Genomic DNA, 23,571 nt, shown 5'->3' with positions numbered 1-23,571 from the left:
CGTTTATTTTTACAAATCACTAGTTTATTATTCACATGGTGTTACATTGTAACATGATAAGTCATAGCAGCTGACATAGAACAGGATACCATAGGTGCATTTCAAGCCTTTTATCAATCAACATCAAGGATATCAGGTAGCAACAGACAAAGCATATATGTGAGCAACTGATTCCTTCCAAGTTAATATCATAAGTAACAGGAACCTCAACTGGTAGGGACATATTGAACATGATATAGCTACACTTCAAAATCCACAGCTTACGTCTACAGTAACATCACATACTGTAAGCTATCTAGAGAACACATATCTTTTTTAAATTGACACCAAGCTTTCATTCAGTACAAGGTACCATTGAAATAAAGTAGGCCAACATGTTTAGGTCACAATGGTGAACAACCCAAGATGATCAAATTAGCGAAAGTTACAGGTGACCCCTTATTGGGTCATATCCATTCACTAGTGACCAGGCAACAAATGCTACCAGTTTCATGCCGGCTTGGGCTACTTCTTGACCTTACGACCCCTCTTGGAGACCTGCTTCCTCTTGGGCGCCTTTTTTGAAGCTGTAGGAGACAAATCGGTAGCGTCATCCCCATCCTCCTCCAGTGCCTCTGCATCCTCATCATTGTCATCAGCGGCAGGATCCCTGTTTACAGAGGTTTCCATGGGTTCCTCACCATCCACATCTTCTGCTTCCTCGTCCTTGGCTTCAGCCCCAGTATCATCAATAGCGGGTGCCTCATTGTCTGCGATAGCTGTAAACAACAAAAGTCAACATGTATCATCAATTTACCCTTTGACTGCCTGCCCCCATGCAGTACCTTGCAAAAACAAATGACGCTGAACTGCCAGCAAACAGTAGTACCGGGAAGCCCCCTTTTTAACTTTAAAAACCCCAAGACCCCAAAACCACACAGTAAGTCACCTTGAGTTGCAGCGGAAAAGTTGTGTTACCTCAAAAAGACCATTAGCCATAGAAATCATGCTTTACCTGTATCATCTTGCGACATGACTTCCTCAGTCTTCACATTCACATCTCCTTCGACTTTAGCTTCAACTTCATTTTTAACTTCAATTGTACTTGCTTCAGTCTTCTCTGTCTCCTCCTGAAAAATAAGGCCACATGTCAAAACACGGTACTGAGCAAGTACAGCAGTGACATCACAACACTCTCAAAATGATTGTGAGTAAGCAACTGAGTAGTTTTTTCACATGTTGAACACAAATTTCACCCCCAGCTCCTTTTATACTCCCAATTTAACACGCTAGAGTAACTAGATTGAACTAGCAGAGTGATAATTCCATTATACCTCTTTCTTCTCATCAGTCTCCTTGACCTCTTCAGCCTCCTTCACTTCATCAGCCACATCAGACTTCGTCTCCTCCTCCTTCTTCTTCTGTCCTCTTTTGTTTGGTTTTTTAGCGGGGCCGCCAGACTTGGCCGCTGGGGTCGAGGGCTTTGCACCCGGGGTTGTGGACTTTGCTGCTGGCTTCGCAGCTGCAGGTAGGGCAGGCTTCAACTTAGAAGAGATGTATTTCTGCAATGTAAAAATGGTTGAAAATTCAACAAAAATAAACGAACAATAATGGTGTAGTCCACGGTTTTTTCTCAAGTTTCCTCTTTTAGACAGTCACTCCCGAAGGCTGTGATCTGCGTCTATATTCTATACCTGCAGGTGGATGCTATTCAGCCAGACATGTGATATAACACCTTTTAGATTTTCACTTTTGGCCCCTGGTGGCAAAGTGAAAAATCAGATTGGATCAAAATTCATTGTCAGAGGTCACCTGACCGAGGGGTCCTAGGTACAAAGTTTCAAGTTCATAGCTCTAGCGGTTGAGAAACGTGCCACTGTTTTTGAAACAGGATATGACAGACGACGGACACTGTGACAAAAAGGTAACTTTAGTTTGAGAAGTTGTGCACAAAAGGGTTAAAATACTCACCTGAAGTTTGACATAGTGGGACTGTGTCTGGCAATGGGTCATCTTAGCAGCTGTCTCATTCGTGTAAAACTTGTGGCACAGTTTACAGAAATAGCCAGTCACCTGCACAACGAACTCTTGTCCTGAAGTAAAAACAGTATTTGAACAAATTTTATGAAAGGAAATAGTTATACATTATCACAACTTTGAAGCTCCCAGTTGTAGGACACACTGCTGAGAATTTACATAGCCAGCTTTATCAGCTATAGGCCTGTGTGAAAATTCAAGAGATGGGGCTCAGATTGGAGTTGGCTCGGGGGGGAAGCAGCCATAGACCAGAGCAAACTTAAGGACCCTAGTGGAAGCTTCATATCAAGGTACATCACAAACGGTAAAAACTTGTCACTCACCGATGGCAACTTCTGAACTCGGTTTATCAACCTCACCGCCAGTGTCTTTCATGCCAGGTGACTTGGGCTGTTTGAACTGAAACGAAACTTAAAGTTTGAAACAGGCAAAACAATAAAGATTTTCCATTCAGGAAAAACCAAACATCCGGCCAAAAATTGATCTAAATGGGTCACGCTGAGATCAGCAGATCATAAAACAGATGCTTTGAAGCATCACACTACAGCATCAATTTGCAATCATACGTACCCCATCCTTATCCATGTTATCAGAAGCAGCATCTTCCTCTCCACTTCCAGCCTGGAAAAAAGTTTAATAGCTTTTACACGTATTGGCGCTGCGCTGATCTCGCAAATATTCGCCCAGGGGCACAACGAGCAAACGAGTACAGCCAGTGAGCACGTATTTGGATGCGCATACTCCGGTTTCTGAATACGGGCAGTTATTTTGTTCAAAACTAATTGGTCTTGAGGCGATTTCAGGTCATTTGAACAAAGCCTTGTAATAAAAGGTTTTTCAAGACATACTTCAGAAACGCCTGCTGACTGCGACAAGGCTTCAATCGTTTCCATCTTATCCTCAATTTCTGAGATCCTCCGGGCTGCTAGGGCGCGTTTTTCCAGCTGAAAAACAAGAATAAGACATTCTCAAATTGAGTTCATCTGATTGTTAAGTTAGAAAGAAACGAAAACTTGACACAATCAACAAGTTCCCTCGCCCTGAAGCAAAGACAATTTATGAAGTGATCTTACCCGTTTGTGGTTGATGGTGTTCATGTGGTCCTTCCACTTCATGTAATGGGTGAAGCTGCTGACACCGCACACAGCACATCCTTGCGACAGGAAAATCGCCATCAGTTCCTAAAAGACATTTGAGAGAAAAATTGTTGTTATTATTATGGATGGGATGGAAAAGATTTGGCACATTTGGAGATACAGAATAGTACAATAATAGATAAATAAATTGAAAGTTACTGTTTTTGGTAAATGCTCTTACCTTGTGCCTATTGGACAGGCGATGGTTCAAGAACTGACCCTCAAAGTTCACCTCACAGGTGCGGCAGAAATTCCTGGAAAAGGAACACGGAAGCCTTGGTATCAAACAGCAAACATATCAGTGTGCGAAAATCTAGCCTAAATGGAGTGCCTAAATTAGAATAGGATATTTACATTTCAAATGAACAGAGAAACATCCATTCGAACCCCATACCAATTCAAACCACTTTCTCAAGTAGAACTGTAGGGAACTAACTGAAATTACAAGTAAACCCTCTTTATTTAGGGCGACATTTGTATTGACCACTTCAGTACAAGCAATGCCCTTTGATAAAACACTGTTGCTCACTTGTATTTGATGAACATTTTGCCACACAGGGCCTGATGAGTTAAAATATTTAAAGATGTAACAACACTTACTTGGAATCATGATTAACCTTGCCCTGAAACAAGAAATGGAGAAAATCAGAATTACTGCATGAAGTGAGAATTCCTGAAAACTTTGTCAGAATTGATAGAAGGTTAGTCAATAGTCCTGAAAAGGAACCTTGACCTCATCCTTTGTGATGCTTGTTCTTACCTTATGCTCTGGTCCATCACGATGTTCGAGGAACGTTCCTTCAAAGGTCACATCACATGTCAGACAATGATTCCTGCAAAGGGAGACAGGACTTCAATAGAAGTACAACACACCTGCTAAGAGGCGAGATATTTCAGGATAATACAAGAATATGTATGGCTACATTCTTGACAGCACACTACTGCTTCATTATTCAACTGGATCAGTCTCCTGTAATTCAGAGGCAATCAAGAAACTGCTGCAAGTTGCGCATAGTAGGTTTGTTTTCTTGGCCCCCGCTTCTGCGGGACACACGACCCAACTACATTGTAGGCCCGATTCCATGATGCTGAAGCAGAACACCAGTGGTACTTTGTCGCATGAATCAAGTCAATGGGAGTTCTTCTGTGAAATCTTCTGCCAAGGTACTTACGCATTCTTGTCTTCAGTTGATGTTGCTTCCTTCTCGGCCTTGTCGCCATCACCTTCACCTTCTGTCTTTGACTGGAAAATAATGAAATGAGGAGATCGCGTCAGGCCCCTGAGTGTAGGTAACACTGATTGAAATGAACGGCTGGTTCCAAGATTGACTTTTCATCACTGGGAAGCATGTCTCACAATGGTCAACCTTCTTCATCTTCTTCTTCAGCCCTTCACTGGCTTTAAGCATTCGCTCTGCACTGGCATTGGTTATTCTCTAGCGAGTATCCTCCTCCAAGGTGGGAAGAGGCTTTTGAATGCCAATACGGTTACAGACCATAGTTCATTGGCCTGGTACCTCTTGTTTTCAGCCAGGACGAGGAGGCCAGCGCAAACTGCTGTCTGTTTGGATGGGATGCTTACCGGTACACTGGCATAAGCGCCAGTCGCAACAAAAAAGACAAATATAGACCTCGCTAAACAGATGCACAAGGTTTTCTAAGCATTTTTTTTTCCTGAAAAACAGATTATTGTTGCAGACATATTGCACTCGACAGTAACCTTGAACTGAGCGAGGGTTGAAATGATCTGCATTGTTTACTCTTGCAATCATTATCATGACCACTGGAGAAACTAGCCATGCAATGGTTAAAGCGCAGTAGATTGCAGCAAACTAACACACGGTCCGTTCAGTCACAGTAGAAATATATACCCAAGCTCACAAGTGTAGTAGTTGAGTTTTTCTGATGATTTTAGCACGACTTTAAAATATTTCCCTTGAGTAAGAGGGTATAACAACCTAAGGAAGGCATAAAATGGCCTAAACAGGCCTGGCAATGAGTAGCAACTACCCCTAAAGTGTAGCAGTAGGCAGCTGTGCAAATAATAAACATATTCTACCAACACATACGTCTGGTGGGGCATCCCCCTCCTCCTTCTTGGCAGTCTTTGCCCCATCTTTATTGGCCTCATCTTCAGAGTGGCGCTTCCTGCTGCTGCCAGGACTGCTGCTCGTACGGTTGGACCTCTGCAAGATGAGGAGATTATTATGAAACAGGACATACTCTATGGAACTTGACTGCTTCAACCTCACATCATTCATTCGCAGAAAATTCCTTAATTCAGTCAAATCAAAGGTGACATTGCATGTTATTTAGAGCTTTTGGCCATCTTTCCCAAAGAGTCACACATATCAAAGGTGGTTAAACCATAGTTCGTGGAATTATTTCCTTTTGACTTGAATTTGTTTTTTAAATTTCTGACACAAACGGCACAATCTCAAAGCTTTCCATGACGAGGGCGATGAACATGTTTGGATTCTTGAAACCGACATCAATCATTGGACCTTGGATGGGAAGAGAGTGGTAAATACTGCACAAGTTATTTTACAAGTTCACTTACGTCGCTATTTCCGGTCCCCCTGCTTGAATCAGAGCGTCCACGGTTGTCACGACTATCTCGACGACCTAGATAAAATATCCAAATAATGATGAAACATACAGCTAATAGAGTCACGAAAACAAAACCTACGGCCAGCTTGAAAGAAGAGTTGGAAAGTCTGTGAAAAAAACAAAGGCAGTCTGAGAAATCAATACTTTGGATGAGAGTTATCCAAGATAGATTCAGAAGTTCCCTTATCAGAAATAGGCAGACGAACTGAACAACCAAATGCCAAAACTATGTCATAGAAACAGATGATGACATATCTATGAAGTAAAGTCAGACAAAGTTAGCTGCACAGAAGATCACCAACAACTTTTCTCCGATAACGATTTGTAAGTAAAGCTAAGAGTGAACTTTTCGAAGCTGAGACTTTTATGTGAATTGTGATGGCGGCTAAAATCGTCAGAAAAACACGTTGATCACCGAGGTGGAACTTGATCAAAACGTGGCATATCTTACAGAGAAAGTAGGTGGCATATGCTTCATGCTTGAAATTGGTTTGTTTGTCAGGGAATTCTGCTGGTGCCACGGACTGGGGTCATGAATGACAACACCACCAAGCTCGAATGGTTCTAATATCTACTGTTACATTGTAAGTGCTATTGGGACCGCATGTCCAAGAAAAAGATTGGATTAGTGGTTATCCATCAAGAGGATCAAGTTGTATGAAATGAGGTGATGAAAAAGGGAGAAAAAAATGTAACTCTGCGATGGTCTGTGGAGCAACTAGGGCACAGACATGTAGATCCGAAGTTCTTGTTTCCGCCAATGAAAATCCATCCATAAACATTGATGTCCATGTTGTAGGTATGAAAAGAAAACATCTGATAGGTTTTGTGCTTTCATTATGTTGCTTCCTACCATGTACAACACAAAAATTGCACATGAAAAGCTGCGACTAAACGAGGACAGTCACATCTCACCAAAGTGTGGATTAAGAACGGAATCCAATCCTATGTATCCATGCCAGAAAAATACAATTCTTCAATGTCATAAAAGCTGCAGTCCGAGTCTTACAGTGTATTGACAAGCAGAGCCAGCGGGAAGTGAACTGGTCACAATCAGTAGCTATCATCCGCCACCGCTCATGAGGAGATCTGGTGAAGGCTTGCAACCACGACAGGTCATTGAAGTATTTGAGAAGACTGATGCTTCTATAAGAGACAACGCAATCCGCTTGAAATGTGATGCATACGTTTAAAAGGACTATACCATTTTCTGTTCTAGATTCTTTTTTGAAAAGGATAGCAAGGGGAGAGCAATACTTCTCATAAGAGGTGTGGTAGGGTTTGCAGTGTGAGCAGGCAGGTTCCTGGCTAATGATTCATCCTTTGGTACACATCAGCTGTAGAGGATTGGTGAACTCGCAGACGCGACGACAGAATTATAGCCCCTTCAAAGAAAGAGAAGGCGTAACTGACATATAGCCGGTGTCAGCTAATCCCAGCTGCAAGAAACAAGGAATTGGAGAATGTAATACCTTCGCTGCGGTTTGATCTTGAGGAATTTCTATTACCGCTTGGTTCATTGCGACGCCATTCTTCCCTACGCTGGGCGTCACGACGGTCACGCATATCCCGCTGGTCCATGCGGCCGCGATCCCTATCTCGGCCACGGTTTCCTCGCATATCACGCCTCTGCCCCATGTTGCTGATTAGAGGTGGAATTTCTGGGGCAGGCAGCAGCCCACTCTGGAGAAAATGGAAAAGAGTTTTGAATAACTGCAGTGCCATGTGATAAGTGCCATAACAATTACATGTGGGGATGCAATATGTCGAATTGTGAGGACTTGGCTAAATCAAATCCAGTTGGAAGTAGACATAGCAAGTTGGTCTACGGTTCACATATTGAGAATCTTGTCAAGAAGGGAGAAATGCTGATAAAAATTGTAGAGAGACAAGGTTAGAGCATTAACTTGAGCATCCAAGACTGCTGGCTCAACTGAATATAACTAAAGTAGAACTTCATGCTTGCAAACCTGCGCCTGCTTTCGGAAGAAAAATGATTAAAGAAACAGGTAAATTGTGACAATAGATTTGAAGAAATATTTATTGCATGACGGGCTGAAGAAACGCTTCCCAATAAAACTGCTCCCTCACACAGACAGTCTGTTAGGTTAAAGTCCTCGCTATTTTGAAACACCTCGCATGTGAAGTATGTTCGTGAATTCCCTAAGACATCCTGCAACATTGAGCATGATACTGTTGTCTTTTCAACTTTAAGATGATGAAAATGTACAACAAGGCATCTGTGAATTTCTTTTTTGTTGACTTCAGGTATCAGATGTGAAAAGCTAATGCTTGAGACAGATGAAATAGGGCAAATAAGACGTGGGTTTAACAGCACTTCCTTTGGATTGGGTGGAATGGGAAACCTTTGCCTCCGAATAGAACTATCTCCGCACTTTTGTGACAGAGGAGTTAAAAGGGTGAGACTAGGTTGGATGACTTTCTGTGAAGCCCACGCCACATATGATGGAGCCTGTAACAGTACTGGTTAGACATGCAAGACAGTACATCATTTCAAATACTACATTTTCTTCAAGATCTCTTCAGAAAGCAATCCAGAAAGGAACTTAAGGTTTTACCAGCAATAGCATTGTTCAATTCTGAAGGTTGATAACAATCTGCCATAATATGAAAAGGAACAAAAACTTTTAGAAAAATTTAATAGATCAGAAATTCCCTCCAACTGTGATGAAGTTGGGCCTACATCACAATTTTTAGATGGCTACCTGAACTAGCAATGCTATCACTTTGTATATGAGTCACTTACCGATCTGGACCTTGGCGACATCCTATCGTCATACATGTCCATGTCACGGCGGTTACCATAGTTACCATAGTCCTGACGTCCTCCACGGCGATCAATCTCTATATCAGACTCAAGGATGCGACGCATCTCAGCCTCTTTTGCCATCTGGTCCATGACGCTCATACCCGACATCCCCATTCCCATCAAACCGCTTGGGAGGCTGCTCATCATACCTGGAATTAATTGGAATAGACACATGGAAATTGATGATACATGAACTGAATGAGAGTGTAGGCACTGATTTCGAAGTTGATGATGAAAGAGAATTTTTTACTTTACCTTGGCTGCTGCCCATGCTACTGCTGCTGCTGCTGCCCATTCCAACATTATTCATGTCCATATTACCAATGAGGGAGAACGGCTGACTTGACCCACCTGGAGATGAAACAATGCAAAGTATTCAGAAACAGACTTTGATCTTTTGAATTCATGAATTAACAACTTCTTAGATGCATTTTGACAATCAAGGAGCTACCACTAATGCCACTGTGGAGTGCAACCTGTCTTTATTTGTTATTATTTTAGCAAAGTAGGTCTGCCGGTGCCACAATTTTATTGGACATGAAAGAAGTAAACTGTTGCGTCAGTCCAGTCTAAAATCATTCAAATAAGACTTGAAACACCTAACACTACAGCAACATACCCGAGGAACCAAACATTGAGGACATAGGGTTACCCATCATGCCCATCATAGTGCTCCGATTAAGTGGCATCCGATCCATGTTGGACTTTATTCACTGCTCGGGCTGGAGAGAAAAATTAAAATATCAGTCTAATTTCACATGAAGCACTGAAAGAAAAACGGTTAACTTTCATTCAAATGTTGTTTTTTGGTGAAATCACCAGAAATTTAGAGAGAGCCGAGGGAAGATCTGTATTTTCCTGCGATTTTCGCCGTTACATGGTGGTAGAAGCACGGCATGGCATGGGATTCAGATTGGGCCATCATTCTGAGCTCATTACTACATTAGTCATTGACATTGGGAACCGGAGCAGAGGAGGCGAAGGGACACCTCCCTTCGCTTGCCAAGGCAAGGCCAAGGACCAGTAACTAAGTTGTCTGGTCGAATAATCCACCTCTGGCTGAAACAATGCATTTGTTAACAACATTGAGATAGAACACAACATACAACATATATAAGAACAATGCATGCAACTTGCACATTGCAGAGGGCGCCTCAATCGATTGTTTTGCGATTTCTCCGACTCCATTTTCCAAATCGCATAAAATACATGAAGTAAACTTATGATCAGCCTAATTGTGTGATGAAAGGAACCTATCAAAACTATCCTATTAATGCAACACATTTTCGTGGCTAGGGAAAGGGTAATAGGGCCAGAAAAGCGGTTTTTGTGGGAGTTTTACCTCAACAAAATTTTCAATGCGGTTTTTCTGTTTTTTAATTTTTGATTAACCTTTGTGAACTAATTCCTCATCGGCCGTTGGGAGAATGTTGTTTGTGTCGGTACACACCCAAAGGGCCGGAGACCGAATACTTGTCCCTGACGAGGCAATTACGGATCGTCCCCCCCCCCCCCCCCCCCCCAATTTTACAGCCTCCGGTTTTTGACAGAATGTCAATGTCACAGACTCGAGTCACAAGCTCAAGGGCGTGTGCTAGATTGTATGTCAGCAAATAAATCAAATCGGACATTTCCATGCCACACACCACCATGGGGCACACTCATTGTACCCTGATTGCCCCCAACAAGACCAAATCACAACCAGTCCTTTCAATGCTGGCAAACTGGATGGAGGTTAGCGTTTGGACCATGAATTCCATGGGCAAGCTTTATGTATTGTCAGCCCTGACATTTGTGAAGGTCTGCACTAATAAGTGATCTTACACTCGGCAAGTGGAAAATGAAGCCGCACAGGGCAGTTTAAATACGATCAACCTTGATCAGCCTTGCCTCCTACCATCGGACATCAGCGAGGCAACAAAGGCCAAGGTAACGACAATATCCCGACTGTGTCTTGGTTGGGGACGGGGAGGGGATGCACAAATAATTCTTTGCCAGCAAAGAAGCAAAGTAACTGGATTCCCTAATTTTTCATGGGCCATAGAACAGAAGATGAGTTTTATTTAACCTATGTCAAGCCGAGATGTAGAACAAAATAATGATTAAATAGTAAAACAATATCTTTATTTCATACCAAAATATTTTGATACATATTTCAAATGTACAAATATCATTATTATAGTCATCAGAACAAGTGACAAGAAACTTTCAAATCTGTACAAATATCAAAGTGGACGGCATTTATTATGGACAAAAAGTAATTCAACATATCCCACAATAGTACAACCTCAAGGCAAAGTTAAGGTCACACTTTAAAAAGTTGTTTATTAATGAATCAAGCTGTAGTCTCACTTAACTTTTTATAGGACAAGAAGTCAGTTTAGTCCACATCATCACCCAAATCCCATGCACGGGTTTCAAGAAAGCACTTTGAATAGCAAAAGCTGCCTTTGCAATCAGTTTTTATTTGAAAGTTGTCGAGTTCCCAAAATTTCATCAAGCCTGTCCTTATTATCGTATCTAGAAAACTCAAAAGACCAGGTGCTTTATCATGACACATTAGGGACCAACATAAAGTACTGTTGGATACACTTATATATCAAATACTGGACCTCAATATAAATATCACAGAATCAGTTCATCAAAAAAAGCCCAAAGATTTCAACTTGGTAAAAAGTCCATTACTCCAGAGGCTTAATGGGGCAAGCCGATTCCTTGACCAAATTGTTTCCATCCTGTGCTGTTCTTTCCCGCAGATGGGTCAGCAACTAGGACCTCCTTGGTGAATTTGCTGCCCCGTCGCTGATAGGGTACGGCAGGTGGCATCGGCTGAACCCGTGCACCAATATACTTGAGGGGTTTCCGTTCATGGAAATGCTTCTTGACTTTGGTGCTTACCTGAAAGTCAAATCGGAAAATTGAAGTCCATGAGTTCTCAGTGAGCCATATTGCCCTTATTAAGTTGAAGTTTAAAGGGGAGTATATTGAGATAATGCAGGCCAGCACCTGAGATAATTACATGGGCATATAGAGTTCCTGTGTCGAAGTCACTGCAGGTGTGCAAACAGTTTGCTAGAATACTGGCACACATTTTCTGATCGCATCCATGATTTGCCCTCTTTCCCAGGACTCTGTAATTATCAATCCTCCTGTCAGCCAGGCATTATCTCAAGAGTTCCAAATTGCCTAAGTACCAGTCACCAGTTACAGAAAATTCTTGAGGCTTTCTGAGGAGACCGAGATCAACAAACCACCTCCAACTACATAGGTTTCCATTAAAGTGACCTCCTACATAGGCCTTACAACCAAATGCTGATGTGACAACATACTACTTTTTTCTCCTTGGCAACCTTTATATTGAACTCCCATTCTTGCAAGCACGCTTTGAAATCAGGTAGGCCACGATCTGGCTGCCACATTGGGATGATTGGCTCGGGAGCAGAGGCTGATGCTGTTGCAGCTTGACTTTTCCCCCCAAAAGACGACTGTACCTCAGATCCTTCCTCATCTGACCTGTGTAGACAAGAGTAAATTTTGTGAAATGTTAGTCATACATTTGCCTCCGAGTAAAGTCCAACTGCAAAGAAAGGGAACCCAGAATGTCAATGTCAAAGAGAATCACTGTTGTTATGAACCTCAGGCATGCCCTTTTTTAGCCGATCTCAACCTGCTCGCAAAACTGATAATTTGCGAGTTTGTTTAATGTAAAGTGATGAACAAATGCTGCCTTGCTTACTTACAGATTCTGCCAAGTGGCAGCAACAGATATGACACACAGTCTTTCCATCAATCAACGCTTATCAAAAGCTTTTCTATAGACCATTTTAGCAATGTTTTATACATCATTATTGGAGTTTACATGTTGTAAAAAACATAAAGTAGAGTCAAATCACACATACCCCTCCTCCTGTAGAGCCTTCAACTTGATAGGTGATGCAGTCACTGTGACATTTGAAAGTGCCAGTCGAGCTGCTTGGGCTGCCCGGCTCTCCAGGATGTCCTTGACACTCTTCCCCGGGAACAACCTGGATAGAAGGGACATCAGCTCCTCACTGTGGGGATCCAAGAGGAGCGCAAACAGAATGTCGGAGCGGGCACCATTGCTGCTCTGAAAACATGGAAGAATAGAAACTGACAATCAGCCAGAAGAGTCAAAATATCTTTAGAAAATATAACCAGTCGCAAGAGTCAAATTTGCTGCCGATCCACCGTGTTCTCATTTATTCCCTCTAACTCAACCATTCCATTTCTCAAATTTATTTACTATAACATTCTTTTAAGATACGAGGCAAAAGAGTTTGAAAAGGACAAATGCATTGGATTTTTCAGAGTCTCGGTACTGTCGGAAGCCCTGAGGATGAAAGATCAGGGCATGGTCTACTAGTACATCTCCTAGGTATCACTACAGTGTTAGTAAGTCTAACCAGATTTCTAAAGGGTTACTGTGGTTACATTATTGCCCTCTAGTATTGAGGAATATAAAATAGAAGTAGAGTTACACCTACAGCGTGTTTAATCAACAAAATCCTCATTACGGTAAGACTTTCAAAACAATTTGGAGGAAGCTACATCGTTTTAGCAAAAACCACCATCAAAGGAAAAATTTCCATAGGTCTAATTATGAAGCAATAGTTTGATAAATTCGCAAAGTTATAACTAAAGGATTCTGGAAGTAGAAATACTATCTAATATTCTAAACTACACTTTAGTACCGCGGTACATCATACCTACTTTCAACACTCCCATCTCCTATAAAACATTTCAATAATGTAATTGAAGACATCAGAATACCAAAATGTATAACATTCTAAAACTGCTTTAAAAAATATTCCTTGCCATTGTCCTTTTTGGAGGCATGCAACACTATACCTCATGAAAAAATGGCACGGCAGGCAAAAAAGTTTATAGGCACATGATGATGACTGATAAGGCACAGATATGCAGTGGTGCAAAACACCTCGACTACAATGACTACATGTACCGCTTCTCTGAGGCGCACACTATATCTTTGACTCATGGATATGGTCTGAAAAGAGTCACTTCATGTCATTAAGTCACGCCCCCCCCCCCCCTACCGAGTCATACTGTAATCAAACTTTTCAAAGCTGACCAAGATCTCCAGTTGAGTGATCACTTAAATTTTAAATACTTACCTCAAGCATGTATCTCGTCCGAGCCCGGGACAAATAATAATGCCCGATCTTTGGATTGTTTTGAATGGCAAGGGTAAATCTTGACTCGGCTTCCTGAAGAATTCAAGCACAAACACATTAACGAGAAATTTTGGACTTTTTTTAAGACAGGGACAAATAAATCCCAAGTCTAAGCATAGTGTCTTCTAAAAGAGCAATTTCCAATGACCGACTGATTGCCATTTCATCAATCAGCAGCTGCTTTCCGATCACAATCATCATGTTGTCATGGCTTCTTTGCTGGCTGAGGTGACAAAACTTGATCATTTGCAGGGCGCTGCCTTTACTCCAATCTTCAACTTATCAATCTTAATCAACGTTGAGACAAGAAAACTTTTTTATGGCTTATTGGCAACAGGAGAGACCATTCACCATTGACAACCATGCTTCTGCGACTCCAACAACCGGGTGTCAACCATACCTTATAATCTTTGTCCTGGTACTCGGCGACGCCAAATTCGTTATGGACCACAGATATCCTTGATCTGATTCCATTGTCCATGGGATCAATCTCCAAAGCCTGGTGATAATCTGCGAGGGCGAAATGAAGGTCCTCTTGCCGGTAAAAGCAGTCTGCAATTTCCAAAGTCTTTCATGTCAGGCAAGTTTGTTTATTCAGTAAGATAATGACTCAAAAATTTTCACTTGGAATCTAGACTCTTTCTAATATCGGTTCTGAACCCACTCAGGCTGAGTATGTCCCATCGAGATGATTCATACTGATTTTAGCCTCAATCCCTTACTTAGCATGTACATGTAGAGTATATAAGAGTTGATGTCCCAACAAGCAGGTAATAAATCGCCAGGTGAGATTTTTTTTTGAAAGAATATTGGGAGATTCTGAGTATGCATTGTTGGGTTGGATTGAACTTACTGTTTGATTTGAGTACTGGAGTGGATGGCACGAGCAGTTATATCTACATGTGATATCCTGTCCACTGAAGTTGTGACGTCACTCTCTGTTCGACTGATGTGACCAGAACCTACCTCCTCTGTTGATGTAAAGCCCCTTCTCCCTCTTCTCGCCCTTAATTGCTTTATTCAACAGGATAATCGCCTCCTCGTAGTAACCCTTGTTGAAGCACTCCACGGCAAAGTCATTATAAGTCAGCAGGAGTTGACGCTGGGCATCCACGTAGATTGGACTCTCCTCATTGTGGTCAGTCTTGTCCAAGGCAAGGAGGTAGTCATCAATTGCTGCATTGAAATCACCCAGTCTTCTGTGGAGTGCCCCTCTGAAATAATTCATATACAGGTTAACACGAGTATAAGGAACAACACAACTCTTTCTAGCTTTTTCTATTTGAGTAACTCTAACAACTCTTTCTAGCTTTTTCTATTCGAGTAACTCTAAGACTCCATATTCCAAAATCCATCTGTGACAACAGAACAGGGACGGAGTCAGGCAGAACTGGGAAGCAAAAAAAGTTAGTTATGCCAAGAGGATTGGTCCAGCAGACTAAATCCGTAGTAAGGAGATGACACAACGACACTATCACAACTATTTGGCGTAATAGCAGACCACATTAAAATGTACTAAAATGACATAAAGACAATGTTAAACACAAACCTGAATACATGATATCCTGGGTTCCCTGGCTCTGTTTCTATGGCAACGGATATTTTCTGCAGCGCCTCCTTGTGTTTGCCGAGCACACTAAGCTGCATAGCGTGGTTCTTGCTCTCCAACGCTTTCTCTTCAAGTCTCCGCAGGAGTTTTAAGGCCTCGGGATGCGCTGGTTCTATAGCGAGGGCATCTTTGACGTCATATGAGCATAATGTGCTCTGAAAGAGAGTACGTAGCAATGTTAATTCTGGAACTGAGACTACTTTTTTCAGTGAGTAGCCATAATAGCTGTTAGCACTTCAGGCTTTAGATGCAGTTACACTTCAGTCTGATGATGCCCTTGGTAGCAAAAGACTAAACAAACAAATCAATCTGCCATGAGAATTCCCATGAGATTCCTCATGGAGATTTCTTCTCTCTTTTTCCAATGCAACTTTGAAGGATGGTGCATTATTGCACGGTAAGGTTACTCACATTGCGGAATAATTCATGTAGTCTTGCTCTCATCACAAAGAGGTCAGCATTGTCAGTCTCCTCCTCCAGGCGCTTGTTGACTAACGCTAAACACTCCCCATGCCGGTTAAGGGCTGCCAGGCAAGCAATACTGAAAGATAATTCAAGAATTTTTCGGGAATTTTTGTATTGATGAAGTACACTTTTAAATATGATTATCTTGTCAATGGTTACAGAGGACAGGTAGAATGCAAAACCAATGCAGAAAAATCAACAGCCCTCTGAACAGTCTTCAAAATAAATCGCTATCTTTGATAAAACACACACATGACACTGCATAAGGAAAGATATGTTTTTTCCATTGCTTACTTCTTCATGGTGAATTTTTTCCTGAGTCAGTCTTCTAAGTAAACATTGTGAGAAGTATAAAGGGCAGTATGTTTATTATAAATCCATATCCAGGAATACTCTGGGTTGACTGAGGCACTTTGCTTAGCCCATCCCCCGAACGGTAGCTCAAACATCCTTACCTTCTTGTGTGATATCCCATAACTTCTGGACGCATCTCCGCTGCTTTTGAAAATGCCTCCAAGGCCTCTGGGTAAAGTTTTTGATCGAACAGACACTGTCCTTGGAAGAAATAAATGAATGCCAACTTGGAATAGAGTTCATCATTTGTCGGAGCAAGGCAACATGCTTTTTTATAGTTCAAGATTGCTGACTGAAAATCACAAAGTTCTACATACACTTCACCACGACTTATGTAGTAGTCCGCCATATCTGTGCGAAGGTTGATCGCCTTGTTCAACGCAAGAACTGCTTTTTCCAAATCTCCATCATAAAACCGTTTTATTCCTCTTTCATAGCTGAAACACAATATAGACAGATGAATTAGTTCCTCAGTTTGAAGTTGATTCATGCAGGAAGGTTACATGTGCAAACTATTTCAGTTGGAATTTTATACATCGAGAAAGGTTAACGTGCACTTTAACAGTTCCAACAGCGTAGTCTTGCCAATAATTCCTTAAGTGCACAGCTTCTCCTTTAAAGTGTGTGAGTCATCATCTGAATGTTCTGAAGAAGAACTTAATTATTCGCAACCAAGGCTTAAAAACTTACTGTTCATTTGCTTTTAGCTTGATGACTTCCTTTGCCGACAGCACAGTGGCTTTCGTAGGTGACCATTGCTCTGGTAAGAAAAGGCCACCCGGTTTCTCACCCTGAGCAGCCTTCATTCGCTCCTTGGCTGCCTCCAGGACCTCTTCATCCACTGCAGTAGAGAACGTCTCACCCTAAAAAAAGAGAACAATTCAAATCTTAACTGCAAAAGCAAACAAGTTACTGATATCTGTATCATATGAAATAAGGTTCCGATTGTAATCCAATTTTCCAATACTTAAAGGATTTCCTGTAAAATGATGTCATGCAGTTGTAGAATCACAACCACAAGATTGTCCTACGCAATCCCAAGGAGGATACCAGACATGTCTGACTTATGCTTATAATAAGGTAAAGTGCTACAATTGTAGCCCCAATACAACTATAGCCCCTAGTGTCGAGAATAGTCGGTAGTACACATCAATGTACACTGAGGGTATCATTTTACCACGGCTATAATTGTACCACTTTACCATATACCTTGTAAGCTTGTTATGGACTTCTATTCTCTAAATATACATGCATATCATTTTGTCAGAACCTTTAACAGTACCTACCTACCCCACCCCCTGGTACTGGTAGAGACACTGAACAAGGGTAATCAAAAAATGTTGATTTAAAATACATCCTCACCGGAGATTCCTTGTCTTTGTCAGTGCCCAGTTGAGCTGTTTCAGGTGCCTCAGCTCCTGATTCAAATGTTACAGTCTTTGCTTCAACTGCAGCAGAATCCGGCGTAGGCTTTCTCTCATTTGTACTCGAAGCACGACTCATCCGCCTCTCCAGTTTTTCCTCCTCAGTCAGACCAAACTCGGAATCCCGAGTTGTGTCGGTTTCGCTCATTGCGCGAAGTCTAGGCTCCAACGTTGGATAAAACTGGTTTACATTTACATCGGCGTCATTAGTCCCAGCTGGCAAACCCAGAAGCAATGAGCCACCAGACTCCTTCTCGAGTGCACTGACCGTGGCAAACTCCTCACTGTAAACATTCGTTGACCGGCTCTCTAAATGGTCGCTTGTTCTGCTGGTACTTGGGGTGTACAAGTCACTTTTTTTACTTCCATCTGTTGGGTTATCTGTGTTAGAAACCGTTGAATACGATCTGTCTGCCAGCTGTGATGTTTTGCCATCAGTATTTTTTGGAGACGAGCTGTAGGTTCCACTTCCTTTGGCTCGCCGCACACCACTGTCAGGGCGTCCTTGTCTGCTTCCATGTTTGCTGCTGTTGTTCAGTGATGTACCATTATTATTCCGCTTTGCCCCACTTTCTGGCCTTTTTCCATCACCACTTTTCTTGGACTTGGTGTCCATTTTCAATCAAGGTTATTTTTAACCAGCTTCCAGTTGATAGGTCATTGTTCTTCTTTTTGTTACCTAAAATTAAAAACAACAAACACATGGTATTTGGACATGAAAAGTTGGAATTGGATGAAATACTGCAACCAGGAGAACTTTAGCCCCCATTTAATTCAAAGCTGAGCTAGCCTGCAAAACTGCACATGTGGAATTGCTAAAACAACCTTATGCTGCAGTCAGCTTTGCTAAAAACACAACACTGGCACACAGAGAAGTAGCTAGGGAGTAAGAACTGCCTAGCCAACTTGCGAAATAACATTGTCACTGGGGTGATTAAACGTCTTATCCTGATGCAGCTAGGGTGTGGCGCCAGAAGCAAACTGTCTCAAATCCCCCCTGGCAAAAACCAGAGTGTGCAGCCTCCAGATAGATAGGCTCAGGACAGGAGACATTTTGCAATCCGTTCTATTTATGGCATGCACAAACACTGAATGCCATGCAGCCTCATGAGTGATAACATGCATTGTATGATTGAGGAGTGAAAGTCAGAGGTCAGCTGTCAGAATGGGCTGGGAATCGAGAATAAATATAACAGGCCCCCTGTAAGTACAGCATATAGGGGCCTACTAACTCAGTAACTGGCCTAAATTTTCATTAGGAATATTCTCTTCATTTTTACAACTCAATGAATTTCTCTGCATTTTTCAAAGTGGTTTTAAATGAGCATCGAGTCTGGTTAGTTAGTGCCATTTCATTTTCACACAGGAACTTTAGCATTCGATCGTGTTTACCACGTTATTTCTTCCATGTCTTCCTGAAAATATATTTTTTGGACTAGTCAGCCATGTTGTTGATGGATTACCATGGAGAATTATAAGATGTACATGCCGCGCATGTGCGAGAATTGAAGTGCTGCCATCTAGTAACACGTATGAAAACTAACAAATGTCTTCAAATACATTGAGTAGGTTGTGACAAATAGAATAGACAGATTTTGGTCTCCATCACTTCATTTGGTTGCCTTTGGACATCTCTCCAGTTGACAACTTGGCAATGAATCAGCCATTTTGCCCATTGGCTTTGAAATATTGGTTGTGAATGTGATAAAAAACACTGCAGCAGATTTTCTTCGATTGATGAAAAGTCTAACCTGGAGCGATAAGGAGGGAGGGTAACTTCCTGTCCAGCTAAAATTAGTTGTCAAGGGTGGATCCAATAGTCCAAGGAAGGAAGGATGCCATGTGATTTGTTTGTTGATTTCCCCAAATTCGCGATCATAAATGGGTGTGGGGGGGGGGGAATACCATGAAGCCATATACCACCATGAGCACCCCTCATCGATCATTTGATCTCTTCACCGAGGGCTGCAAGGCAAAACTACCGAAGTCCAATGCATTTACGATTTTGCCAGGCAGGCCTACACTTTTCCTTTGAAGTTGTGTTTTTGCTCCAGTCCTCACAACTGTTCTTCAATCATAGGCCTCATTTGTTTGACTGATAACTGAACAGGACAAAAAAACAACAAAATGATTCACATTTACTTCCTACTTGCTGCACTCTGAATAGCATAATGAAATGTCCTGGGGAATTTCCCATTTTTCCAGCACCTGGCCAAGAAAAGCTAGAATCTCAAAATCAAAACAATTTGAAGAGTGCCAAGAGAGCATTTGTTCAAGTGCAAATATTTTATTGGTTAGGTCAATTTGGGGAAAAAAAGACAAAATGACCCAGACCTCTGACCAACTCTGTCTAGTCTCTTTCAGCCTCAAAATTCTTTTTCTACAGTCCCTCAGAACCAAGTCAGGGCTTTCATTTGACTTATACAGTAACATTTTCAAAGAAGAAAATTGAGAAATCTTGTTTAATTTCAGTGACCTCTTTTGACCGAGCATCACACATATGGTCAGGTCGGTGTTGACAGCAGTAAAGTACAAGTAGCCACGACCAGATACGGTATCAAGTATTCTTGATACCGATAATGAATTTTATGATTTTACAAGCAACAAAAGCAATATTTATAACATCTATTTGTAAAGCATTAGATTCTTGTGCAAAATAAATACCCCAACAACAGGGTACTTTTTTAGCTATCTTCGAAGAGATTCCATTACTTGTCAGTAGTAGCAAAAATATATAAGGCGAGCTTATATATATTTGGTAGTAGTAATCTCCCTATGAACAATATCTGTTTAGCACAGTATCTAATTCTGCCTGGCCAATTGCTTTATTGTTCGCAACCCGGCTGCGGAGCGCACCCATCTCGTCTATGCCAACTTTATTCTGCCAAATGGTGGCTAAATAATCTTCAATGAATTCATCGTTGATATTGGTGTCTGCCTCATTTGTATCGAGACGCAACGTAAACATGATCACAACGTCTTTAAATGCAGCGTTTTCATGATCACAATAACTATGCAGCAAAAGCAACGGCTGCCCATGGAAGGATTCTAATTCAAACATAATTACAACACGATGACCGCTTTGAAATCGTTGCGACAAAATTTCGTCAAGTTCTAATTTCGCTTTGTTATCCTCCTCGGATGCCAACTCACCACCGTGAACCTCAACAGGGCTTTTCGATTTTGTAATTTCTGCAAAAATGTCACCGATTTCTTTTGCAATGCAGTTCATGGCTTCAACAGCACCTGGCAGCGCAGCAAAGAGGATAATAGCAGGTTGCGTTTGTGGACCAGGACGAAATAGCTTCTTCAACTGCGCCCTGATAATTTTCCAATGTCGTTCAGTCTGATTTGGAAACTTTTGCCGCATTTCATCCAACTTTTTGTCCAATTGGTCTAAATCTGATTTCTCCATGTGTTCAGTTTGTACAACTGGGGTCGACTCATCATTCACTTTCAAGTACATGCCGTAGAGTAATGCGAGGGCAAACAGGGCCAAAATGCAATAAATACAATAATCTGGTATGATCCAGATGCGATTCCCACCATCGGAATACTCAGACACTGTTTCAATATGGGGACGTAATGGACTCTTCTTGCGCCTTTGATCAGGAGTATGTCTTTTTCGGACTTCTAGTGATGAAATGTTAACATCAGACGACATATTATATGAGACATTACTGTGCTGTGGAGTACGAGGCAGTGAGAATTTCGAATCACTCAAGTTTTCTTCAGCTTCGCTCCCTATGTCATGATGAAAACTCTGATCTTCGCCTGCATGGTTAAAACTCACATTACTTGACCCCCTCAACTCGTGCGAGACATTTACCCTCTTTGGACTGAAATCGGCCTCATCTTGAGCATCGTCAGAGTCACTTCCTCTCACACTATCAGTATCTGAAGAATCGTTTCCGGCTCTATCACGGTACTTGTCTTTCTTTCCCCTGTTACCACGTCTTGCAGCTGAAATGTCAAAAGGGATGATAGTATGAATAGTGAAGTGTTCTACTGCCATACAAAAGACCATTTCTTAAATTGGATAGTCGAGCGAAAAAGATTCCTCCTGTTGTGACACCTTAGTACTGATGCAATTATCAGACACAACTTCAGGTTCACATACACATGTGAACACGAAAAAATGCTGGCTTATTATGAGTAGCCTTGATTAAAACTGCCAAAATTTAGGACATTTGTCATATTGATTTTTTTTAATACCGGTAACATCAAGGACCCCATCAAGAGCATTTTCAGAAAAATTTCTTTGATCTAAAGAAATAAACGGGTTCTTCAATCAAAAGTGAGATCACTTTACTTGTTACACTAATATATAAACTAATCTCATAAACATTGAAGGTCCCAAAAAGGCAAGTAGTTACCAAAAGTCCGGAGAAAGGGGCTAAACATTTATATGTTGGATGGTTCTTTTAGAATATTTTACAAGTGCTGACACCCATTCCAATTCTTAATAGAAAGGGGGAAGCGGAAATAATCATACCAGCAGGGCTGTGTTTTGGACTACTGTCATCTTTTAATTTCTCAAGGTCTGGATATAGTCGTTCTGGTTTCGGACTACAATGTTTCATTTTCTCCCTTCTTTCGGGATGATCTTTACTACGAGTCTGGTAGGGGTATGGCATCCTCTGTTACCTCAGAGCCTTTTAAATTTTCTGAAAAAAAAAGATTAGGCATGTAGAGGTGAACTGAGCAAAAAAAAAAACCTCCTGGCTTTAGTCCCTTCGCAGGATATTTTCCCTGGCCCTGACATATAGACAAAGATTTTTAGCCTTTGTTCCCAAATCTCCATCGGTACAAACGATTCCACTTTCACACCCACAATCTATCTAGACCCGACACCGCTTCATGTGCAAGAACAACACAGTAGAACCATTTGATGAATCAGATGAACAATCCAAAATGTCAGACCAGATGATCTCTGAATTGTTCAATAATTTTCTATTTCTTTATCGATATCCAGTAGGGTAGTACTCGTAGTTTCTAATCAAAACTACTTTTAATTGAGCCCTATGGCACGGCATATCATAGTAGTACCATCAGTGTTAATCATTGGAAGTGGAACCACGTGTTAAATCATATGCTACGCAATCTGCATGCAATCCACTGCAAGACCTCCATCCAATTCCAATCCATCGCCCCCATCATTGCTGCCAATGCTGGCATCAATCAATGTAAAGACTAATTTTTTTTAAAGTGAAAGTATTGAAGTAGAAGGAAGTCAGAAATAAAAATGATGGATTTGAGGGCATGGAGGAAATGTAAAACAGGTTGATGCTCCGAGATGGGGGCTGACACAACTTCAGGACTAACGCGAGGGCAAAAAAATGTTTGTTGTGTGCATATTGTACACGATACAGTATGACTCGACATGCTGTGTACATTCCTGTGGCTGTTCGTCACTGTATGTACTTCCCCATCCTTAGGAAACAACGAAGCAACACAACAACAAAAAGCACGATTTACACAATATCTGCGATATGACGAGCATGATATGGATATCAAAATGGTTTTCATGTTATTTTCTCACAAATTACATTGAGATTTTTGAGAATAAATTCTTACATCGTCCCGAAAATTGTGATTAATTTATGACAAAATACCACATTTTGAGAAAAAATTAACTTGTTGTGGTTGTCGTGAATTATTTTGTTGTTTTCCTACTCGACCGATCAGACGAATGGTCTCTAAATTGGCGAACTAGAACCAACATTGTATATTGTGATCCTCAGAAGAACTTATTGAGGGGGGGGGTTAAAAATGCTGCAGCATGACGCCTGAGCAGCAATCCCCCTTCAAGCAGCCTAACAGCAACTTCGGGGACCAGTGGACCTGGAAGAATTTCCTAGCCCAGTATAGAGTCACAGAACCCTTGGAGCAGCAACCCAATGAAGAGAAGCTG

General features: G+C 41.5%; 3 protein-coding genes across 5 annotated transcripts; all 3 read right to left on the bottom strand.

Annotated features, from left to right (window-relative positions):
* Positions 1-32: 32 nt before the first annotated feature.
* On the bottom strand, positions 33-9,978 carry LOC135501743 (uncharacterized). The gene is made up of 19 exons (XM_064794016.1): positions 9,935-9,978; positions 9,212-9,314; positions 8,848-8,943; positions 8,530-8,741; positions 7,235-7,445; positions 5,713-5,777; positions 5,222-5,338; positions 4,325-4,395; positions 3,913-3,985; positions 3,753-3,775; positions 3,334-3,406; positions 3,090-3,197; positions 2,865-2,960; positions 2,587-2,637; positions 2,340-2,415; positions 1,951-2,072; positions 1,314-1,541; positions 995-1,109; positions 33-758 (listed from the first exon to the last, which is right to left on the bottom strand). The coding sequence occupies exons 2-19, from the start codon at positions 9,288-9,290 to the stop codon at positions 505-507; spliced, it is 2,070 nt and encodes a 689-aa protein (XP_064650086.1). The 5' UTR covers positions 9,291-9,314; positions 9,935-9,978; the 3' UTR covers positions 33-504.
* A 721-nt stretch (positions 9,979-10,699) lies between these two features.
* Positions 10,700-19,116, bottom strand: LOC135501614 (tetratricopeptide repeat protein 16-like). Of its 3 annotated transcripts, none has more exons than XM_064793814.1 (13): positions 19,050-19,116; positions 17,596-18,336; positions 16,924-17,096; positions 16,335-16,670; positions 15,826-15,955; positions 15,355-15,569; positions 14,772-15,019; positions 14,206-14,357; positions 13,746-13,838; positions 13,324-13,341; positions 12,492-12,700; positions 11,922-12,105; positions 10,700-11,490 (listed from the first exon to the last, which is right to left on the bottom strand). In XM_064793814.1, the coding sequence occupies exons 2-13, from the start codon at positions 18,271-18,273 to the stop codon at positions 11,287-11,289; spliced, it is 2,640 nt and encodes an 879-aa protein (XP_064649884.1). In that variant the 5' UTR covers positions 18,274-18,336; positions 19,050-19,116; the 3' UTR covers positions 10,700-11,286. The 3 variants fall into 3 exon arrangements, with proteins under 3 accessions (XP_064649884.1, XP_064649885.1, XP_064649886.1); XM_064793816.1 differs by having other exon boundaries at positions 11,407-11,490; positions 11,885-12,105; XM_064793815.1 differs by lacking the exon at positions 13,324-13,341.
* A 677-nt stretch (positions 19,117-19,793) lies between these two features.
* LOC135501336 (torsin-1A-interacting protein 1-like) lies at positions 19,794-23,378 on the bottom strand. Its single transcript, XM_064793397.1, has 3 exons — positions 23,235-23,378; positions 22,153-22,324; positions 19,794-21,620 (listed from the first exon to the last, which is right to left on the bottom strand). Exons 2-3 carry the CDS (start codon positions 22,292-22,294, stop codon positions 20,431-20,433), a joined length of 1,332 nt encoding a protein of 443 aa, XP_064649467.1. The 5' UTR covers positions 22,295-22,324; positions 23,235-23,378; the 3' UTR covers positions 19,794-20,430.
* Between the last annotated feature and the right edge of the window lie 193 nt (positions 23,379-23,571).

Source organism: Lineus longissimus, chromosome 17, assembly GCF_910592395.1.
Source record: "Lineus longissimus chromosome 17, tnLinLong1.2, whole genome shotgun sequence".
Taxonomy (NCBI): domain Eukaryota; kingdom Metazoa; phylum Nemertea; class Pilidiophora; order Heteronemertea; family Lineidae; genus Lineus; species Lineus longissimus.
The sequence above is the reverse complement of the archived record's forward strand: the minus strand, read 5'-3'. Positions and strand labels throughout refer to the sequence as shown.

What these genes read in the sequence shown, in the direction of transcription:
- LOC135501743 (XM_064794016.1), bottom strand. Translation starts at nt 9,290, where the DNA reads ATGGATCGGATGCCACTTAATCGGAGCACTATGATGGGCATGATGGGT. An exon ending in AAGATCAAACCGCAGCGAAG is followed by an intron (nt 5,778 to 7,234) that starts GTATTACATTCT and finishes TATTTTATCTAG; the next exon opens with GTCGTCGAGATAGTCGTGAC. An exon ending in GAGTTCAGAAGTTGCCATCG is followed by an intron (nt 2,073 to 2,339) that starts GTGAGTGACAAG and finishes TTTTTACTTCAG; the next exon opens with GACAAGAGTTCGTTGTGCAG.
- LOC135501614 (XM_064793814.1), bottom strand. Translation starts at nt 18,273, where the DNA reads ATGGACACCAAGTCCAAGAAAAGTGGTGATGGAAAAAGGCCAGAAAGT. An exon ending in TACATGAATTATTCCGCAAT is followed by an intron (nt 15,570 to 15,825) that starts GTGAGTAACCTT and finishes ACTCTCTTTCAG; the next exon opens with AGCACATTATGCTCATATGA. An exon ending in ACCAGGACAAAGATTATAAG is followed by an intron (nt 13,839 to 14,205) that starts GTATGGTTGACA and finishes TGAATTCTTCAG; the next exon opens with GAAGCCGAGTCAAGATTTAC.
- LOC135501336 (XM_064793397.1), bottom strand. Translation starts at nt 22,294, where the DNA reads ATGCCATACCCCTACCAGACTCGTAGTAAAGATCATCCCGAAAGAAGG. An exon ending in TCCAAAACACAGCCCTGCTG is followed by an intron (nt 21,621 to 22,152) that starts GTATGATTATTT and finishes TTGACATTTCAG; the next exon opens with CTGCAAGACGTGGTAACAGG.